Here is a 19151-nt window from a genome sequence, read left to right as displayed (position 1 = left end):
AAACGTACCACAGCCGACGGTTTGGAAAATCTTACGGAAAAGGCTAAAGCAGAAGCATTTCTTAAACAGGAGATTGGAAAACCGATGGATCGGTCGTGGTGGAGATCATGATCAACAATTCATGTCATGGCCTCCACGCTCTCCCGACTTAACCCCATGCGATTTCTTTCTGTGGGGTTATGTAAAAGATTCAGTGTTTAAACCTCCTCTACCAAGAAACGTGCCAGAACTGCGAGCTCGAATAAACGATGCTTTCAAACTCATTGATGGGGACATGCTGCGCCGAGTGTGGGAGGAACTTGATTATCGGCTTGATGTCTGCCGAATCACTAAAGGGGCACATATCAAAATTTGTTAATGCCTAAAAAAACTTTTTGAGTTTCTGTATGTGTGTGCAAAGCATTGTGAAAATATCTCAAATAATAAAGTTATTGTAGAGCTGTGAAATCGCTTCAATCATTTGTAATAACCCTGTATGTATATAAGAAGGCGCAACCCTGTGCATAGGAATGTTGGAATCACAGTTCTGGAACTTCGTCGGCACATGAAACCAAACCGAAGGTGACTGCGTAGGTGAGGGGTAAACCACAATATCCTTAACTGGGTGATCGTCCACGACGTCATTAGGCTGCGTGCACTGTCCATGTTGTGGCCATTGTTGAGCTGCTGCACTTGACAGTGGCCATGTTGAGCCGGTTAAGGTTAGGCGACCGGGCGTAAATAATTGTTCACTTTTAACCAAACCCGCATTACGTACATGTGTATATACGCAAGCACAGTTAATAGGGTGCACGGCACTAGCACAGAAAGACACTGGTAGATCCATTGTTCCAAAGACAACGAGGAAGTCCGTTAATGATGAAAAGAAGCACAAAATAGCTCGCGATCATAAGACGACGAAGTCGGGCTCACCACTGTTGTTATCACGTATCGCAGGTCGGTAATAACACACTTTAGATACCGTAAATGAATTTATTAGACATTGAAGCAAGCGAGAATACACATAGCAGTACAAAAGTTGCGCGCCGGGAGATCATAGCACACAAGCTGTCCACAGGGATCATATTCAAAAAATAGCGCGCTCTACGTCAGAGGCGCCACAAGTTTACCACTGTTATTTCCTCAGTTCCGATACTATAGTCTGAATTTTTGTATCGCGCAAGTTAACTCATAACTTCATTTTCACCTTTCGGTAGTGGGCAGTGATCTCTAAGCTATAGAGGTCACTGATACTGGGTGAAATTAATCGTTGTGACGTGGCGTTGCGCTACTGTCGTTTGAAGTGACGACCACTGTTAGCTGGGCTTAAAGTCTTCTCCACTGATGATAGTACGGTAACTTACGTGCTAGTGTACTTAGGTTTCCTCTAAAGTTTTCGGCTGCATCTGAGATTATCAGTGGTCGTTAGAGTTGACATTCTATTCCGTTAAAGGTCTGTTTGAATGTCGCTATTTTCAGTGTAACGCAGTGTAACGTTGAATGTTTTGAAGTACCGTTCACGTCGAGTGTGAATCGACCTAAATACTCCACCTCCTAGAATAGTCCTTCACTGTATAGTCTTCCCTAATGCTGAAGATCTTTGTATTGAGGCAAAGTGCCCTCATATGGTTCAAAATGTAAATATTGGTGTTGACGTGCGAAAATAGTTGCAAATAATAACTTATAAAATGTAACAAAAACAAATTAATAACTTCTTCCGTCGCCTGCTGCTTGGCGTGTTAAAAAATAACAGTGCAGAATCATATGGAAACTGACTAATTCTCATTCTAAAAACTGAATTATAGTGCTGTAAATATGACTTCAGTTTTTCGGAAACTCGCTGCTGTTAAGATAAAAAATGGGACATTTAATAAAGTTGGCGTCCAGAAAGTCAGCACGTGGTCACCCCTTGCTACAGCTTTCAACAGTAGACCAGCAAGAAAATTAAACTTCAGCATTTCACAAGATGATGTGGTGAGTGCTATGCTTTCTGTTTACCTCTCTGTTTATAGCTATGCCCTTTGTTGAAGATGGCATGTCACACCGAAATATGGATCTCGAGAACAAGATTAGACTAATTACAGCGCTCACAGAGACGTATAAACAATCATTTTTCCCGCTCATCGTACGTGAATGGAAGCTTTTAATAGCTGATACAATGGGAGCACCGTCTGCCATGCAGTTCGCAGTGTTTTACACAGTATGGATGTAGAAGTAACTGTATATTGTGCAACCATGTGTTGACTAATACACAGCACACTTTTGGTTAAATCGGCATGCTCATACATCGAATATCTCCTTTTTACCAAAGTGCCAATACACGGCTTCCAAGTCTCGTTTTTCGAACCAGCTGTTTTCACTTGGTGGTCGCATAGTAATGCCACATTAACGAATCGTTGTAAAAAGTGCTATGATGTCGGTAAATTTGTAAACAACGTCAGATTTAGTAGCACAGAAGTATTTTATTTGCTACCACACACACATTCGTTAGCTTCGATAACTCGCAGCCAAATTGTTAGCTTTCAACGTAAACTAGACCCAATCAAGATTTCAGAACGCAGGGGGTGGGATGTTATTCCAGTTCCATACTCCAACCTCGTCCTGTGTGTATTTGACGCCAGTATTAAACGCTTCTTCGAATATATCTCTTGCCATTCGTAAACATATGATTAAAAATTCACCCAACTCATTTCTTAATTTTTGATAACATAAATGAATTGGGTTGTTTTGTCAGTATAATAGGATGTCGAGTCGTAAACTTTTCATTTCCAAGGTATGTCTTTTTTGTAAGACTTGTAGCTATGGAGTTCTTCAGAATCGGTTATTTTATTTTTAAGTTATTATTTATGAAGCAGATTCTACCAGACACCTTCCTTACTCCAAGATTCTGTAGAATAGAAGACCCATTCCGACCGAAATTTTGGTAGGTCCTCTATTTACTGTAACTTCTCAAGTCCAGTGACGAATAGTTTGGTGTTATCTAGTTCCGTTTTATCTGTGTTTTCCTGCTTGTGCCGACTTGATGTAGCCTGACACAGAAGGATCAGGCATGTCATCATGCTCCATAATATTTTACTCTTATAGAATTTAATACAGGTGTTGAAGTAGCTAGGAAAGCTTTTCGTTTCAGACATACTGATCAAGTTTAGCTGCTGCAGAATGCTTTCAGTAAGGCTGATATATTGACAGCCCACTACCTCTCACATCACAGTCGGGCACCTGACTAACTAAAAGTTTGGTATACTAACCTACCAATGAATGTATAGCTAGTACTAAATCTTGGCAAGCAGTGCTCAGTGCTCAAACATGTCACAGGGCCTTCTCTGACTGTTTCAGTGTGACAGAGCTCAGTGCCTACACAGACAATTGACTTGCGGAATATATACCAGAATGATATCATGTGATTATGATTAGTGACTATCAGTTTTCACGTGTACAGCATCTGCACAGTTAATTGACATGTTGAATAGCTACCAGAATGAGATTGTGCGATTATATATAGTGAATATGCCAATTTTCAATTCTAGAAGGTAACACGCTCTTCCCAGAAGATTTCAGATGTTTGACTTTGTACTATCTCCAATTCTTTAAAGAGAGTGCCTCTTTCATATTGAAAGGATAATGGATTGACCTGGTAATGACATGGTTGCATAGGTAATCTGTAATTTGATACCAGAGATGACAAAGAATGCAATCAAATGGAGCTAATCACAAATCCAGTTTTATTGAATAAGGTAATTTTAGCATAAAGTAAAACTAATAAACAAAAATATGAAAGATGACATTATAAGTTCATTACATGGCAAGTGATGAAGAGAAAGATAGATATAATGGTTCTCAATAACAGAAGAATTATTAAATAGGCTATTGGTGAAAAGAACAACAACCACCACAACTTAAAAAGCAGAAATCGAAATTTTATGCTGTATAATGATTTCAGTTGATCAGCTAAGATCTTGGATTGAACCATCAAGACCAGCTATTTGTCATAAAAACTGCCTAAAATATTTCTTATAAGTTCTTAATAGATACAGAAAGAAAATGGAAAGGCAGCTGAGGGCAAGAATAGACGCAGCCATGAAATACATACATCCCTTTAACATGTACAGAAAGGAAATACACCTGTAATTGATGTGTTACCAATAAATAATTGAGGTGATAAAAAGTGACCGCTAACCATATAATTGAGGTGCTGAATAATCGAGAGGCAGGCAAATAAGACTGAGAATGTTGGTAATGTTTTGTATGGATACTTTCTCACAGCTAATAGAAAACCTCCACCTTCTCAGAACAGTATACTCATGTGTATGCTGGCATGGATTTAATTGGGCAAGTGTGCTTGTTCGAATTACCTCTGAAGAAGGGTAGGTCTGAAAGCTTAGGATCATTCCGTATTACAAAATTGTTGAGGCTTTTGTGACTGACTGTTGACTTATTGCCCGTTGGCTTTTGTCTTGTGATCTCCAACTGTCATTTATTTAATGATATTTCTGGTGTTTTGTTACTGTGACAGCTAGAGATTACATGTACCTGTTGTGCTAGTGTCTTGAGAGCTTTCCCCTGGTCGTTACCATTGTGGTTCTCCTCTTTGTCATCTGCAACATGTGGAAAAGTGTATGTTGGAATGACCGGACACTCCATCGGTATAACTGAACATAAATGTTAGTAGACATTGGCACAGCTGGGGAAATTAGCCATTGTGGAACACGCACTGTGTTCGGGTGGCTATTTTATAAAATTCACTGACATGCAGCTTCTCACCATGGAGAAGAGCTATCTTGGCTGTTTGTTCAGGGAGGCTATTGAAATTCGTAAACAATACCACAGTTTTAAAAAGAAAGAAGAAAGACTCAACCCAAACGGGTCCTGGATTCTCGTGCGGCAATGAGTGAGTGTTACAGGTAACAAGGGGAGAGCCAAAATGTCCAGGGGAAGGCACCCAGATGTGGTGTGGCACATCCATAACCTCCAACTGTATGCTCACCCCTAGTCTGTTACCAGCGATGTGGTGCCAAACATCAGTCAAAGATCATGAGATGAAAGCCAACAGCCAATATGAGAGGGTGCCCAAAAGAAACCAAACTTTTTTTATATTATTTATTAAGATTTTAAACACAAACCTTCAGTCCCTGTCAAGTACTCTCCACTTGCAATTTTTTACTATTTTTTTAAACATTGTTTAAATTCATCTTTTGTGATGCTTAACAGTGCCTCCACAATTTTTTTCTTCACCTCAGTAATATCAGCAAAATGCTTTTCCATTATGTGTCTTTATCATTCTTGGAAACAAAAAAAAGTGGGACAGGGCAAGATCGGGTGAGTATGGGGGGTGAGGAACAGAGGTCATACCATTTTTGGTGAATAATTGTATAGACAGAGCTATGGGAGTGGGGACATTGCCATGTTAGAAAAATCAGTCACCTGACTACTACAAATCAGGCCACTTCCGCCGCACATTGTTGCACAATCTTTACAAGCCTTCAAAGTAGAAGACCTGGTTAGCTGTCAGACCCTTTAGTAGAAACTCTTGATAGCCTTTGCACATTGAAAAAACGAATAAGCACTTTTAATGTTTGATTTCGCCTTTTGAGCTTTCTTGGGGCGAGGGGAACTTGATGTCTTCCACTGGCTTGACTGTTGCCTTGATTGAGGATTGTAAGAATAGCATCAGTTTTATCATCTGTGATAATTTTTGGATCATTTCAGAGCACAGAGAGCTTCCATGTTTTTTATTGCCAGTCGTGGCACAGATTTGCATCCAACCTTTTCATTCCCAAAGGGTGTGTCACAATTTGCTGCACTGAACTGCATGTCACTACTGACAGCTCCATAATTACAGTGGTCCATCTTCAATCTTTGTTGGTGAATGCATGAATGTTTCCAACATTTCCGAACACTTGACCTGTCCCCACATCATTGTCCTTATATGCCGTTTTTAAACTTCCAAGAGTTTCTGTTCCACTTTTTCCAAGCAAAAAGCAAAAGTTCACTGCCACACACTGTTAACGAAAATCAGCCGTTACAAAAACAGTTGTCACTATAAACTCTGTCGAAACTAATCCTGACCTCTTTCAGTGACGGCACTTGGCTTACTGACTCTGAAATGTTTGCTGTATGTGCTCCTAGTGGCCAATCAAGGTACTACAAAAACTCTGACCACCAAAATTTAGTTTAGTTCCTTTTGGGTACCCCCCACATATGTTCTCAGTCTTGTTGATATTCCAATCGCTGAGTGCATCTTGTGTACTGGGACTTGGTATCTTCACTCGACTTCCATTATTTGTAATCCACCAAGAATTTTAGTTAACGGTAATAACAGTGGAGATGAATGATGAAATTGAAACTTTCAGAATTATTCACAGGTTTCCTACGTATGAAATCATAGCTGAATAATTCCTACAAGGTAATAATAATTTTGATTTAAAAGTTAGGGGACAAAGAAAATTTAAGGAACTGTAAAAGCCCATTCCCCATGAATGTTAATGCGATGGGGTGGTTTGCATGCCTCAACTATACAAATAGCCATTCTGTAGGTGCAGGCACATTGGAAAGGTATCTGTGAGAGGTCAGACTAAGAGGAGGCAACAACCTAATGAGTAGGTACAGCGGTAATTGACTGATGTGGCCTTGGAACTTAAGTCTGTTGGTCTTGTTGTGCTGGTACTGTGAATAACTGAGAAGAATGGGAAACTACAGCTGTTATTTTCCCAAGGGCATGCAGCTATACTGTCCTCTTGGATAAAATACTGCAAGGGTTTTGTGGAGGGGGCAGGGGAAAAAGAATTGGCATTCTATGAGTTAGAATGTGCAATGCTAGGCCTCTTAATTGGGTCAGGCAGTTACAGAATTTAAAAAGAAATGTATGTATGTTGAAGAAGTTATAGTGGGGATTAATGAAGTGCAGTGGCAGAATGTGAAGCAGACAAATGTAAACAGAAGTCTAAAAAAAGTGAGGCTGACAAAAAGAGATGGGAAAGCAGAAATAGTTATAGGAGAAATACAAAGCTGTAGAAGCAGACATGGCCATGGGAAAGGGGAATGATAAAATAGATACCACCTATACAAAAATTAAAGAACCCTTTGGAGAAAAGAAGTATCTATATGAATGTTAAGACTTCAGGTGGCAAGCCAATGCCAAGCGAAGGAGGAAAGGTCAAAAGACAGAAGGAACATATATAAAGGCACTACAAGGAAAAATAAATTGGAGACAGTATTATAGACTAGCAAGATGGAGTAATTAAGATGACATGGACAATATACTGTGCAAAGAATTTGACAGATGACTGCAAGACTTAATCCAACATAAGGCCTGTGGACTGGATAGCATTCTCTTAGAACTATTGTGGTTCTTGGGAGAGCTAGTCTTGACAAAACTATTCCACCTGATGTAAGAGACAGAAAAAATAATACCACCTGTCTTCAAGCAGGATTTAATAATTCCAGCCCCCACCCCAAAAGAGGTCCTGACAGTTAGGAGTATTAGTGAACCACGATGTTAATAAGTCATTGCAAAATACTAACATGAATTATTTATAGATGAATGGGAAGACTAGGAGTTGCTGACCTTGGGGGAGGTCAGTCTGGGTTTTGGAGAAATGTAGGAACACATGATGCAATGTTGACCATGTGGCTTACGTTAGAATCAGGAAGAAGGAAGGCCAACCTATGTTACATCATTTATGGATTTAGAGAGAGCTTTGGGCAATGTTGACTCGAATACACTCTTTGAAATCCTGAAAGTAGCAGGAATAAAATACAGGTAGCAAAATGTTATCTACAGCTTGTAACCAGATGGTAGTTGTAGGAGTCAAAGTATGTGAAAGGGGGGCAGTAGTTGAGAAAGGAATGGCACAGAGTTGTACCCTATTTGTTGTGTACATTGAGAAAACTTTGAAAGAAGCAAAGAAGAAATTAGGAAAGGGAATTAACGTTCATGGAGGAGATGTTACAATTCTGAGGCTTGCTAATGACATTGGAATTCTGTCAAAGATGGTAAAAGATGTAGAACAGCAGTTAGATGGAATGAACAGTGTCTTGAAATAGGTTTTAAGATGAATGTTATCATAAATAAAACAAGGGTAACAGAATAAAGTCAAATCAAATAGGTCAATTCCAAGAGCCATGAGAAAACTGCCAAGCAAAACAGATGGTACTGTTTTCAGGATGATGACTCAGAATATGACATTTGTGGACAACATACACTGTGTGATCAAAAGTATCCGAACGCCCCCAAAAACATAAGTTTTTCATATTAGGTGCATTGTGCATCACCTACTGCCAGGTACTCCATATCAGTGACCTCAGTACGCATTACACTTTGTGAGAGAGCAGAATGGGGCACTCCGCGGAACTCACAGACTTCGAACGTGGTCAGGTGATTGGGTGTCACTTGTGTCATACGCCTATATGTGAGATTTCTGCACTCCTAAAAATTCCTAGGTTCACTGTTTTCGATGTGATAGTGAAGTGGAAACGTGAAGGGACACATACAGCACAAATATTTACAGACTGATCACATCTGTTGATTGACAGAGACCGTCGACAGTTGAAGAGGGCCGTTATGTGTAATAGGCAGACATCTATTCACACCATCACACAGGAATTCCAAACTGCATCAGGATCCACTGCAGCTACTGTGACAGTTAGGCGGGAGGTGAGAAAACTTGAATTTCATGGTCGAGCAGCTGCTCATAAGCCATACATCACGCTGGTAAATGCCAAATGACACCTCGCTGGGTGTAAGGAACGTAAACATTGGAACAGTAGAAAAATGTTGTGTGGAGTGACGAATCATGGTACACAATGTGGTGACCTGATGTCAGGGTGTGGGTATGGCGAATGCCCGGTGAATGTTATCTGCCAGTAAAATTCAGAGGTGGTGGTGTTCTGGCATGATCATGTTTTTCATGGAGGGGGCTTGCACCCCTTGTTGTTTTGCATGGATCTATCACAGCACAGGCCTAAATTGATGTTTTAAGCACCTTCTTACTTCCCACTGCTGAAAAGCAATTCGGGGATGGCGACTGCATCTTTCAACACTATTGGACACCTGTTCATAATCCACGGCCTGTGGCGGAGTGGTTACATGACAATAACATCCCTGTAATGGACTGGCTTGTGCAGAGTCCTGATCTGAATCTTATAGAACACCTTTGGGATATTTTGGAATGTCGAATTCATGCCAGGTCTCACCGACCAACATCGTTACCTCTCCTCAGTGCAGCACTCTTTGACGAATGGGATGACATTCCCCAAGAAACCTTCCAGCGCCTGATTGAATGTATGCCTGCGAGAGTGGAAGCTGTCATCAAGGCTAACGGTGGGCCAACACTGTAATGAATTCCAGCATTACCGATGGAGGTCTTCACGGACTCGTAAGTCATTTTCAGCCAGGTGTCCGATTGCTTTTTATCACATAGTGTAACATGCTTGGATGAAGTAGAGAGTATTTGCTGGAAAACTATGTAGTTTTTGAATGTGAAGTAGCAGTACTTGGCCTGGTCATACGTAAGGAAAAAAAAAATGCAAAATATGTTATCAATACCAGAAAAAAACAAGGTGGAGAGGTGCTGACCAGTTTGAAGAGTCTTAAAGAGTCGACCACTTCAAGCATTTGAGAGGAATAGTTATTGAAGATAATATGGTACCATCAGAGATAAAGGCAAGAAGCTGCAGGTAACAGGTGCTGTTACAGCTTCTTTAAGTCATTGAACTTATTGGAGTCCTCTAAAATTTCAAGACAGTTGAAGATGCCAGTTTACAAAACAATTATTAAACCAGTTGTAATGTATGTGTCCTAAATGTGGACAATAACACAGCAGGTCAGAAATGCCTTGGATGGGTGGGGACAGAAAGTACTGTGCAAGATATATGAGACAGTATTTGAAACTGGTGTCTGGAGAATTATTACCTATGCAGAACTGTACGAAATCTAAAAAAATCCACTGTCACCATAGATGTAAAGGCACGAAAATTACTGTGACTTAGGCACATGCAAAGAATGGAAGAACAGCAAGTGCCAAAGAAGGTGCTAATGGCAAAGCCAGAGGGAAGCCACTCAATGGGGAGACCTAGATTGTGATGGCTGGATGATATAGAAACGAATGTGAGAAAGTTGGGAATACATAACAGGAGAAGCCTGCTGAAGTATAGAGAAGACTGGAGGAGACTGGTGGTAGACAAAGCATCGGCTCTTCATGGACAGTAGTGCCTGGAAAAGGAGGAGGATGTTCTGAAGGTATGACATTAGGAAAAGAAGAATTAAAACTAGTGATTGAACTGGGCAGCAAAATAATTGATGATGGTTGAAGTATAGACTATGTAAAATGTGGACTGGCAAGAAAAGAAATTATGAAAAACAGGAATTTGTTAACATTGTACATCAGTGGTTCCCAACCTTTCTTAGACCATTAGCCCTGAGTGCAATCAGACATTAGCTAGTACCCCAGGCCCCCTCCCCCGCATTATCACCTAACTAAACTGTAGATTGAAAGACTTTTCTGGGAACACTTTTATTTTTAAAATAATTAAAGATGAATGATATTTAATTTATGTGTGTGTTTTTTTAGAATGAATGATGGAGGAATTCATGGTGCATCGAAACTGCTGCCCACAACTCCTCCTCAGCAAAGAAAGCTAACTGTGCATAGTGAGGGTAAACAAGTTCAAATGTGTGCACTGCACTTACCGTTTGTAGATCACTTCTTTGCCATACTCCTTACTTCTGGACTGGCAGAAACTGGACGACTTCAGGCTGTTAACGCTTTGTGCCTAACCACTCATATAATAATAATAAAACTGTGTACAGCACTATAGTAGCCCTTATGTAGATAGTGCTGTGTTGTACTGCTAATTAATTCATTTATCTGAATCAATTTCTGGACTATTGTAGGTACTATCTACAGCTTCGAAAAGACATTTTCTGGAAATATTTAGCATTTGTTATGTATATGTCTCACTTTTATTATCAGCAATGTATGGGACAAAGCTCAACATATGTGTGTACTGGGTGAACTATGTGAGGAATCTATAACCTCCGCCTCATTAATGTCACTAATTGAGAAAAAGTAATTATTTATAATTTATATAATCAATATTAGAGTCTTACAGAATTGTGAAAATCAGGGGGTAATTACCCCCAGGTTGGGAACTACCATTGTACATGAATATAAGTAATGGAATATTTTGGATAGAATAACAACATAATGGAAAGAATAGGACACCTAAAGTAGTATATGAATTATAAAAACTGATGATGGTAGAATTAGAGATGATATGAAATGCACACTAGCTATAGCAAGAAAAGCATTTCTGAAAAAGAGGATTTTTTAACAACAGTACTATGAAAAGTGTAGATTGCTAATCACCAAGTAGAGGAGATGTTGAGTCGTGGACAGGCACAACAAAAAGATTGCTGTACATGTGGGCTTTTGACCAAACGACCTACTTCTAACATAGAGAACACACATGCACATTCACGTCAGCACAACTCACCCGCACATGACCAATGTTTCTGCCCACAGAGGCCTAAATTAAGAATCAGATTAAGATTAAAGTATAATATTACAGCTCTGCTGATGGCAATAATCAAAATGTTGTAATAAATGAAAATATATTAGGCTAAGTGATGGCTTTGTTCTCAAAAGTCCACAAATATTGTAGACTCTTTTAAGGAATTTATTTGTTTTATTAATAATTGCTGCATATTGACATTAAAAATATGCACTTCCTGAATGAGGGGCTTGGTGGCCTTTGAATAGTACAGCAAGGCTGCATGTGATAAGGGGCAGGAGGGTATAGTCCAATATAGCAAAGACAAGCTTGATCTTTACAAAAAATTTATACAAATAGAGAAACACAAGGATTGCAGAGATCAGCTTTCAGTTCCAATAAGCCACAGCTTGTGTTTTAACTTTTTAATTTTGTGATAACAAGTTATACAAACAGTATTTACTGCTGATCTTATTTATAGCTGGTACACTTTGCTTAAAACAACACTGTGATTGGCATTTCAGTGAGTCAGGTGAAAGAGGTCTGGTGCCAGTCAACTCCAGCTCTATTGCAGGCTGTATGATGCACTAGCTATTTTTTTTTTTAAAGCGATGAGCCTTGCCAAGTTAGGCAGTTACATGGGGTGGATGGGAAGACCCAATTATACTGTAATTTGTATCAGTTGTAGAGCACATGGTTTGCTGCTACTGCTGGCAAACACTGCCACCTACTACTGACATCTACCAGTTACAAAGTTATTTTATTTAAGCTATACTGCTGCTTCTTTAACAGCATGCAGCTGCACAGGATGTGACACTCCTTTAGAGCTTTATGATTGAGATAGTTCCATATGAAACAAGTGTGTAGCAAACAGAACATATTCTATGTAATTTTATCTGTATTGCCATGTTGCTTTTCTATGACATTGTGCCACTGCTTTCAAGTAAATGTTTTTATCTGAATGCTTGCTTTCCTTTTCTGAAAGGGTCTGTTTGGACTGCCAGAACTACGAACCTATGACGGGTTTTATTCCATGAAAGAGAATGCTGTTTTGGAAACAGACAAACTAATAGCTGAGTCATGTGATCCAAACAGGTAAATATATTTTGAAGTACAGTATGTAGGTGCGGAGAATAATTTTTATGAATGTATACAGGGTGTCAGGAAGAAAGGTATTTGCTTTGAGGGATGATAATCTTGGTGGTTCTGAACAAAAAACATAATGTAGACATGTGCCCTCTTCTGAATGGTTTCTGAGATAGAACACCTTTAATGTCAGTTTTGTATGTTTATCTAACTTAAAAACTGCAACCTGCAGTGAGAACCTGTCACAGCACAAATTTGAAGTACCATAAATTTTGTATAAAAAAGGCCCCTTCATTTTTTCTCTAGGGTTAATAGTTTGAGGTAGTTTCCTGACTTGATAGACCACAAGTGTCCTATATCAAATTGTTCATTTTGAATTTGTTCACACTACTGTGGTACATTGTAAACAGTGATAATGTACTGAATAATGTAAAAAGTAAATAACAATGTCCATTAAACTAGTTCTATCTTGGAAACCATTCAGAACAGGGCATATGTCCATATGAATTTTTTGTGTTCAGAATCACCGATACTGTCATCCCTGAAAGTATGTAGCCTTCCTTCTGACTCGTTGTGTATGAAACTGTTCAGCAATTTTTTATCGGAAATTTAAAATTTAAGTTATAATTCCATACTGAAATTAGTAATTCAGAAGAATTGTATGAACCAAGGACACCTGTATATGACAATTTGGGGAGGGGTTGGGGAGGCAAGACCTAGGGTTACGGGGCATTTTTAATATTTTGGGAGACAAATGGTGACTTGTAAGTACACACAAGAAGGTCCCCTTTCTGACTCTATTAAAAACCTGCATAATATCAACTTTTAAATCATTTTCTTGACTTAATAACACTTGACTGTACCATATTTCTTTCCTTTCCGTGAGATGTATGGCGGGGGTGGGGTGTATGGACTCCCTTGCCCCTCTGGTATAGGCACCTATGATATCTACATTTTTTTGTATGAAATGTAGTTTATGAATTGGTTAGTTCTGTAAGTAAAACAAAAGTTTTTTGTTTTAGAGTTTCTGTGTTTAATTAAAGGGATGTTACGTCATTAACTGCAGTAGTAACTGTACATTCGTTTAAATTATGGGCATTCTTTAAAATAGTAAGAGGGTTGTTTATTCAAACATCAGTGCCACATAAAATGAGCGCGAAATGCACAACCATAAAACTGTGGGTACATAGTAAGGATGTATAGACTCAATCAGTTTAAGTTTTTAGTAATTTCCCTGAATTACATCCTGTAAATGCTGAGTTGGTTTCTTCACTGAGGTAACATCTTAAGTTATTGGTGCACCTTAAGTGACGTGACTATTGACAGGATGTTGGTAACACTGCAGTAGAATCTTATTTTGTGTAGAAATTTTTTAAGCCAAATTTTTGCCTATATCACAAAATGATAATTCTTATGGGCTTACTATTTAAACATACAACAAACATCTTTGGTGTGAAATGTGGCTTGACTATGCATGGGGAAAATGCTAGCGAATTTATATAGACTCACTTTCCTTGTATAAACTACTACATTATTGATTTGTAGAGCATGGCTATCTGGGAGTCAAAGACAAGGAGCATATTATGAATCAAGCTGCCATAGTCACTTGTCCCATTTCAAGCCGGAGCAAATGATATTTATAGCAAATGACTTGTTGGGAGCTTGAGGGTATTGAACATTAATTTTCAACGGACATCTCAGAAATGTCTGTAACCTTAAATTATTGTTTGGAGAGCGCTATTATTTCTTATGTTTATAACTTAACATCACAGTATTAAAACATAAAAGAAACTGTTGTCCCAGAATGAAGCAAGAAAAGTGGTTCATCATTTTGTAGCAGTAAGTGACAATAGTATTCTCCTGACGTAATAAGTCTTGAATACAGTAAAATCTACCTTAATCAGATTATGTAATTTTCTCAAATCCAAAACATGAATATGGTTTCTAACATTGAGCAGTAAGTAATAAAAGTACTAAAACACCTGGGTGAGATGGAAATGCAGTAAATGGACAAAAATATGGAAATGCCAAGAATACAACACATTACCTAATATGGTATAGGAAAACTATTGGCATTCAAAACAGGTTTCAGTTCTCTTGAAATGGGTAACTACAAGTCCTGTATGCTTTTCAATGGAATCTTATACATTCTTCCTGAAAAATAGTGGCAAGTTCTGGTAATAACGATGATGGAGGTGGATAACAATCACACACTCTTCTCTCCAAAGTAGACTGCAGAGACTCAATAATATTGAGATCTTGTGACTGTAGTGACAAGGGAAGGTGGCACAATTCATCTTTGTCCTCGCAAAACCAGTTTTGGACGATGCATGCTATGTGAAGAGGGTCCTGTTGCCTTGGAACACAGTATCACTATTGGGGAACAAACATGTCACCATGGGGTGGATTTGATCAGTCAAAATAGTCACATAATTTTTGGTGGTAATGTGACCTTGCAGAGTAGCCATGGGGCCCATGGAATACCATGATATTACTGCCTGAATCATAAGTAAATCACCAAATCTCCACAGTAGTTCACTCTGGGGGTGTATACTCAGCTAGATGTTGATTACAGTGACTTTCTTTTTGTTTTGGTTTTGTGGTTTCAGCACCACATTTTCCTGTTCAGGCATTTGCATCACTGATGAGTAGTTTTGGAATCTAGCTTGCCTGTAGTTCCCAGTTTGCAGAGCCCCCTTTGTTTTGTTTTGGTGCTGACAACACCCACAAGTGTGACACTCAGTTCTGCAGTGACTTTCACAGCTCTTGTCCTGTTATTTCTTGTCACAATCCTTTTCAGTGACCACCTGTCATAATCACTCAACACACACTTTTGTCCATGATGTGACTTTTCTGCTTTCTCTGTATGTGGTGAAAAGCTTTGATATGCTGGTTCTTGAAACACCAAACACTTCTGCTACCTTGGTAGAAAGACAGCGAGTGCCAAGCACCGGCTAGTGAGGTACGACTCAGGAGACTTGGTATGAATTTTTACACCTGTGCAGAACGTGGTAGTACTGGTTGGAAAAGTTACCAAAGTGCTACTGTGGGCTGTATTGTATCCTTTTTCACTTGTTGATCAGCATATGCAAAGTCAAGGCATATGACAATTTACAAAGAAGAAAAAAGAACATTCCACATATGAAGCCCTACTACAATCCTGAGATGCCAATTGACAATGTGGGCTTATTGTTCCACGAAACTGAAACCTGCTCAATGCGAGAGGCTACCTTCGATAGTCGTCATAATGAAGAGGATGTGACTAACACAGCCAGAATGTCAGGACCCACCTGTACTGCCATGAAGTCTGCCATTGACAAGATTTGGATCAGAGATGACTAAGAATTTTGCATGTGTGCGGAGTTCTGTCTCCTGGCTGTACACTTCCCCTGATTTCACGCCGTGCTGTCTGTTTGGGCACAGGGCTAAACTGTGAATGTGGCTCATTTAGATGGCAGTGCAACTGCACAAGAAATACTGAATGTCTCGCAAGGTGCTTGATTTCGTATTTCATAATAATGTGTATCACAAACACTAAATTTTCAGTATTATGTAATTATTTTTAGAGTACTGAAGACATAAAATTTATATCTCGTACAAACTGTCTTCATACTGACAGTTTATCACTAAGGTTGCCATGTAATTGTGACTCAGTTAGTTTCATAATTAAAAATAGCCTTCTGCATACATTCGTTGATCAAAACATTGTATCATGTTTGCAACCTCATTATGGAAATGTTGACGCTCCTTCTGAGGAAAACAATGTAGAACTCCTAGACAGTTTTATTGAAAAAGAATAAATGTTTTAAACAGCAATTGCATTGCAGATCGATCGGTTCCATCTGTGCTTGTATAGGTCCACTTTCAACTAAAACACTACCTAAAACAGCTGGGAAGTAGATATGAGGCAGCAGCCAGCTGAGACAGATGCAGCAACAGGGAGGTAACCGATTTTGTGAATTTTACGAGTTCCTAACAAGGAGCAAATTTTATAATATCATCAATGTGCTTTAATAGTTTAGTTTCTCTAGTTTCTGCATGTTAATTTAATGTCTAATAGCCACAGTTTTCACATTTTCTTTTGAATCAGAAAAGTAAACTGATTTTGTGACATATTGCAAGTTCGTAATCTTTTGAGTCTCTCCGTATTAATCTTGTTGTGACTTGGCAAGACAGCCAAGTCACTATGAGGTGAAGCCAAAAGGCACGCGCTTAAGCTCACGCAGGCTGGCGCAAGGTCTGGAACAGTTAAGGGAATTAATAGTAGCAAATAAAGTACGTAGTTGATGTAATACTTAACTTTAATCCATAATTGGTGTACATCGCTCTTGTTGATACATCAATAATAATCTCAATACAAACTGGTAATGGCGCCTTGCTAGGTCGTAGCAAATGACGTAGCTGAAGGCTATGCTAACTATCGTCTCGGCAAATGAGAGCGTATTTGTCAGTGAACCTTTCCTAGCAAAGTCGGCTGTACAACTGGGGCGAGTGCTAATAAGTCTCTCTAGACCTGCCGTGTGGCGGCGCTCGGTCTGCAATCACTGACAGTGGCGACACGCGGGTCCGACGTATACTAACGGACCGTGGCCGATTTAAAGGCTACCACCTAGCAAGTGTGGTGTCTGGCGGTGACACCACAAATCTAATTTATTAGACACAGCTCCTGGGTTTGCGTCAGTGTCTAGAGTTCCGCAGCAGGTGCAGATAGTCCGCTTATCTGGATAGTTTAGTTTTCCAAGTCATTTAGTATGGGCAGGGACTGTGATTGTTGTGTGCAGATGCGAGCCGAGTTGGTGAAACTTTGCTCTCAACTCCAGGCTGTGATGGCATTGGTTACACAGCTTGAGGCTGCAGTGGGTTGGCACCACTGTTGTGGGCATCCAATGGATGTCCAACACGTCCGAGTCCTCCGATCGGTCCTCACTGGTGGCCAGCCCAGTTACTACTCCCATTGAGATTGACCCCTCACCTGTGTTCGAGTGGGAGGTTGCCCTGGGGCACAGCAGGCAGCGAAAGACTTCCAGGCGGCCATACGTAAGGCCTCCCCGGTTTGTCTTAGAAACAGGTTCCAGGTGCTGTCTGTGGCCGACATTGTCGCTGAGCCGAATGCTGTCCCCTATCCTGGTTCAGAGGAAACCTCTCAGCCTGCAAGATCCGGACAGTCACAGAGGGTGGGATTATTGGTAGTTGGGAGCCCCAACGTTAGACGCCTAATGGGGCACCTTAGGGACATGGCTGCCAAAAGGGGAAATGAAACCAATGTACACTCTGTGTGCATACCGATGGAATCATTCCATGAAGAACACAGGATACAGCATAGTCGACAGGACTGATTGCGGACCTCTGGTACAGAGCAGAGTGGAGGGTCTGAATCAGAGGCTCAGACGGTTCTATGACCGTGTAGGCTGCAGATTCCTCGACATGCGCCAAAGGGTGGCTGGGTTTTGGGTTCTGCTGAGTAGGTCAGGTGTCCACTATATGCAAGAGGCAGCTACACAGGTAGCAGAGGCTGTGTGGCATGGACTGGGCGGTTTATTAGGTTATCGGGTCTCGGGAAAACACAAGAAGGGCTTCAGTCACAAAGGGTGCAGGCCGAACACTGAAAGAACGTAGATACAGGAACCATTGGTATAACAGTTGTAAATTGTCGTAGCTGTGTTGGGAATGTGCCAGAGCTTCAAGTGCTAATAGAAAGCACTGATGCTCGTATTGTTAAAGGCACTGAAAGCTGGCTAAAGCCAGAGATAAGCTCAGCTGAAATTTTTGTGAAGAACCTAACGGTGTTTCGAAAGGATGGCCTAAACGGACATACCAACATGGCGGCGAGTGAGTGCCATGCGTTAGCTTGGCTCGCAAGTTTACGTGAAATCTGGAGGTGTTTTAAGCAGTTAGACTAGTCTACATATACTAAAGCCGTATATCTACTGCCGAGTGTTGTATTTTACATCACATACTGAGCACCAATTACACGGAATCGCACTAAAAATGGAAAATCGCCGAACAACGCGCAGTGCAGCCAACGGCCAGGCCGGCGACAGCGCAGGCGTGGAGTCTACACCGGGAGCTGCGGCCGCTCTGCCCGGGATCGCTGACATCGCCGCACTCGTGAAGGCTGAGGTGAGTGCTACGCTGCAGGCTAAGGAGACGCTCGGGCTCGTTGTTCAAACCATCACTGATGCTGTCACTGCAGCAGTGACGGACAAAATACAGAAAACTCTGGAGGCGAATGCGAGCGAGATCCGTGCACTGGACACATCGTTAAAAGCAAGTGAGGAGAAAGCACGACTGCTCAAACAGAAATTGATCGAGAAGACGGACGAGCTCGAACAATATCAGAGACGCAATAATCTCAGACTGTTCGGCATTCCAGAGAGCAGCAGGGAGAACACAGATGAACTTGTGATAAACCTTGTCCAAGAAAAGCTAGGCGTGCAGGTGACTCTGAGTGACATTGACAGAAGTCATAGAGTGGGTCGTAAGTCGCCAGGTTCTACAAAACCAAGACCTATAATAGTGAAATTTATGTCGTATAGGAAGAGATCTGAAATCTTCAGAGCAAAGAAGAATCTCGTGAAGTCGGGTCTGACAGTACG

The 19151-nt window shown here is 40.4% G+C and overlaps 1 protein-coding gene across 3 annotated transcripts in view; it reads left to right on the top strand.

Annotated features, from left to right (window-relative positions):
• Positions 1-1580: 1580 nt before the first annotated feature.
• Positions 1581-19151, top strand: part of LOC124606818 (mitochondrial intermediate peptidase) — a 135168-nt gene continuing 117597 nt past the window's right edge. The window contains exons 1-2 of one of the 3 annotated variants that reach the window (XM_047138887.1): positions 1581-1953; positions 12455-12564. In XM_047138887.1, coding sequence (XP_046994843.1) covers positions 1795-1953; positions 12455-12564 — 269 coding nt within the window. In that variant the 5' untranslated portion in view covers positions 1581-1794. Of the gene's footprint in view, positions 1954-12454; positions 12565-16382; positions 16499-19151 lie in introns of those variants that run through there. The other 2 variants (XM_047138895.1, XM_047138904.1) reach the window with 2 other exon arrangements.

This window comes from Schistocerca americana, chromosome 1 (assembly GCF_021461395.2).
Source record: "Schistocerca americana isolate TAMUIC-IGC-003095 chromosome 1, iqSchAmer2.1, whole genome shotgun sequence".
NCBI lineage: Eukaryota > Metazoa > Arthropoda > Insecta > Orthoptera > Acrididae > Schistocerca > Schistocerca americana.
The sequence above is the reverse complement of the archived record's forward strand: the minus strand, read 5'-3'. Positions and strand labels throughout refer to the sequence as shown.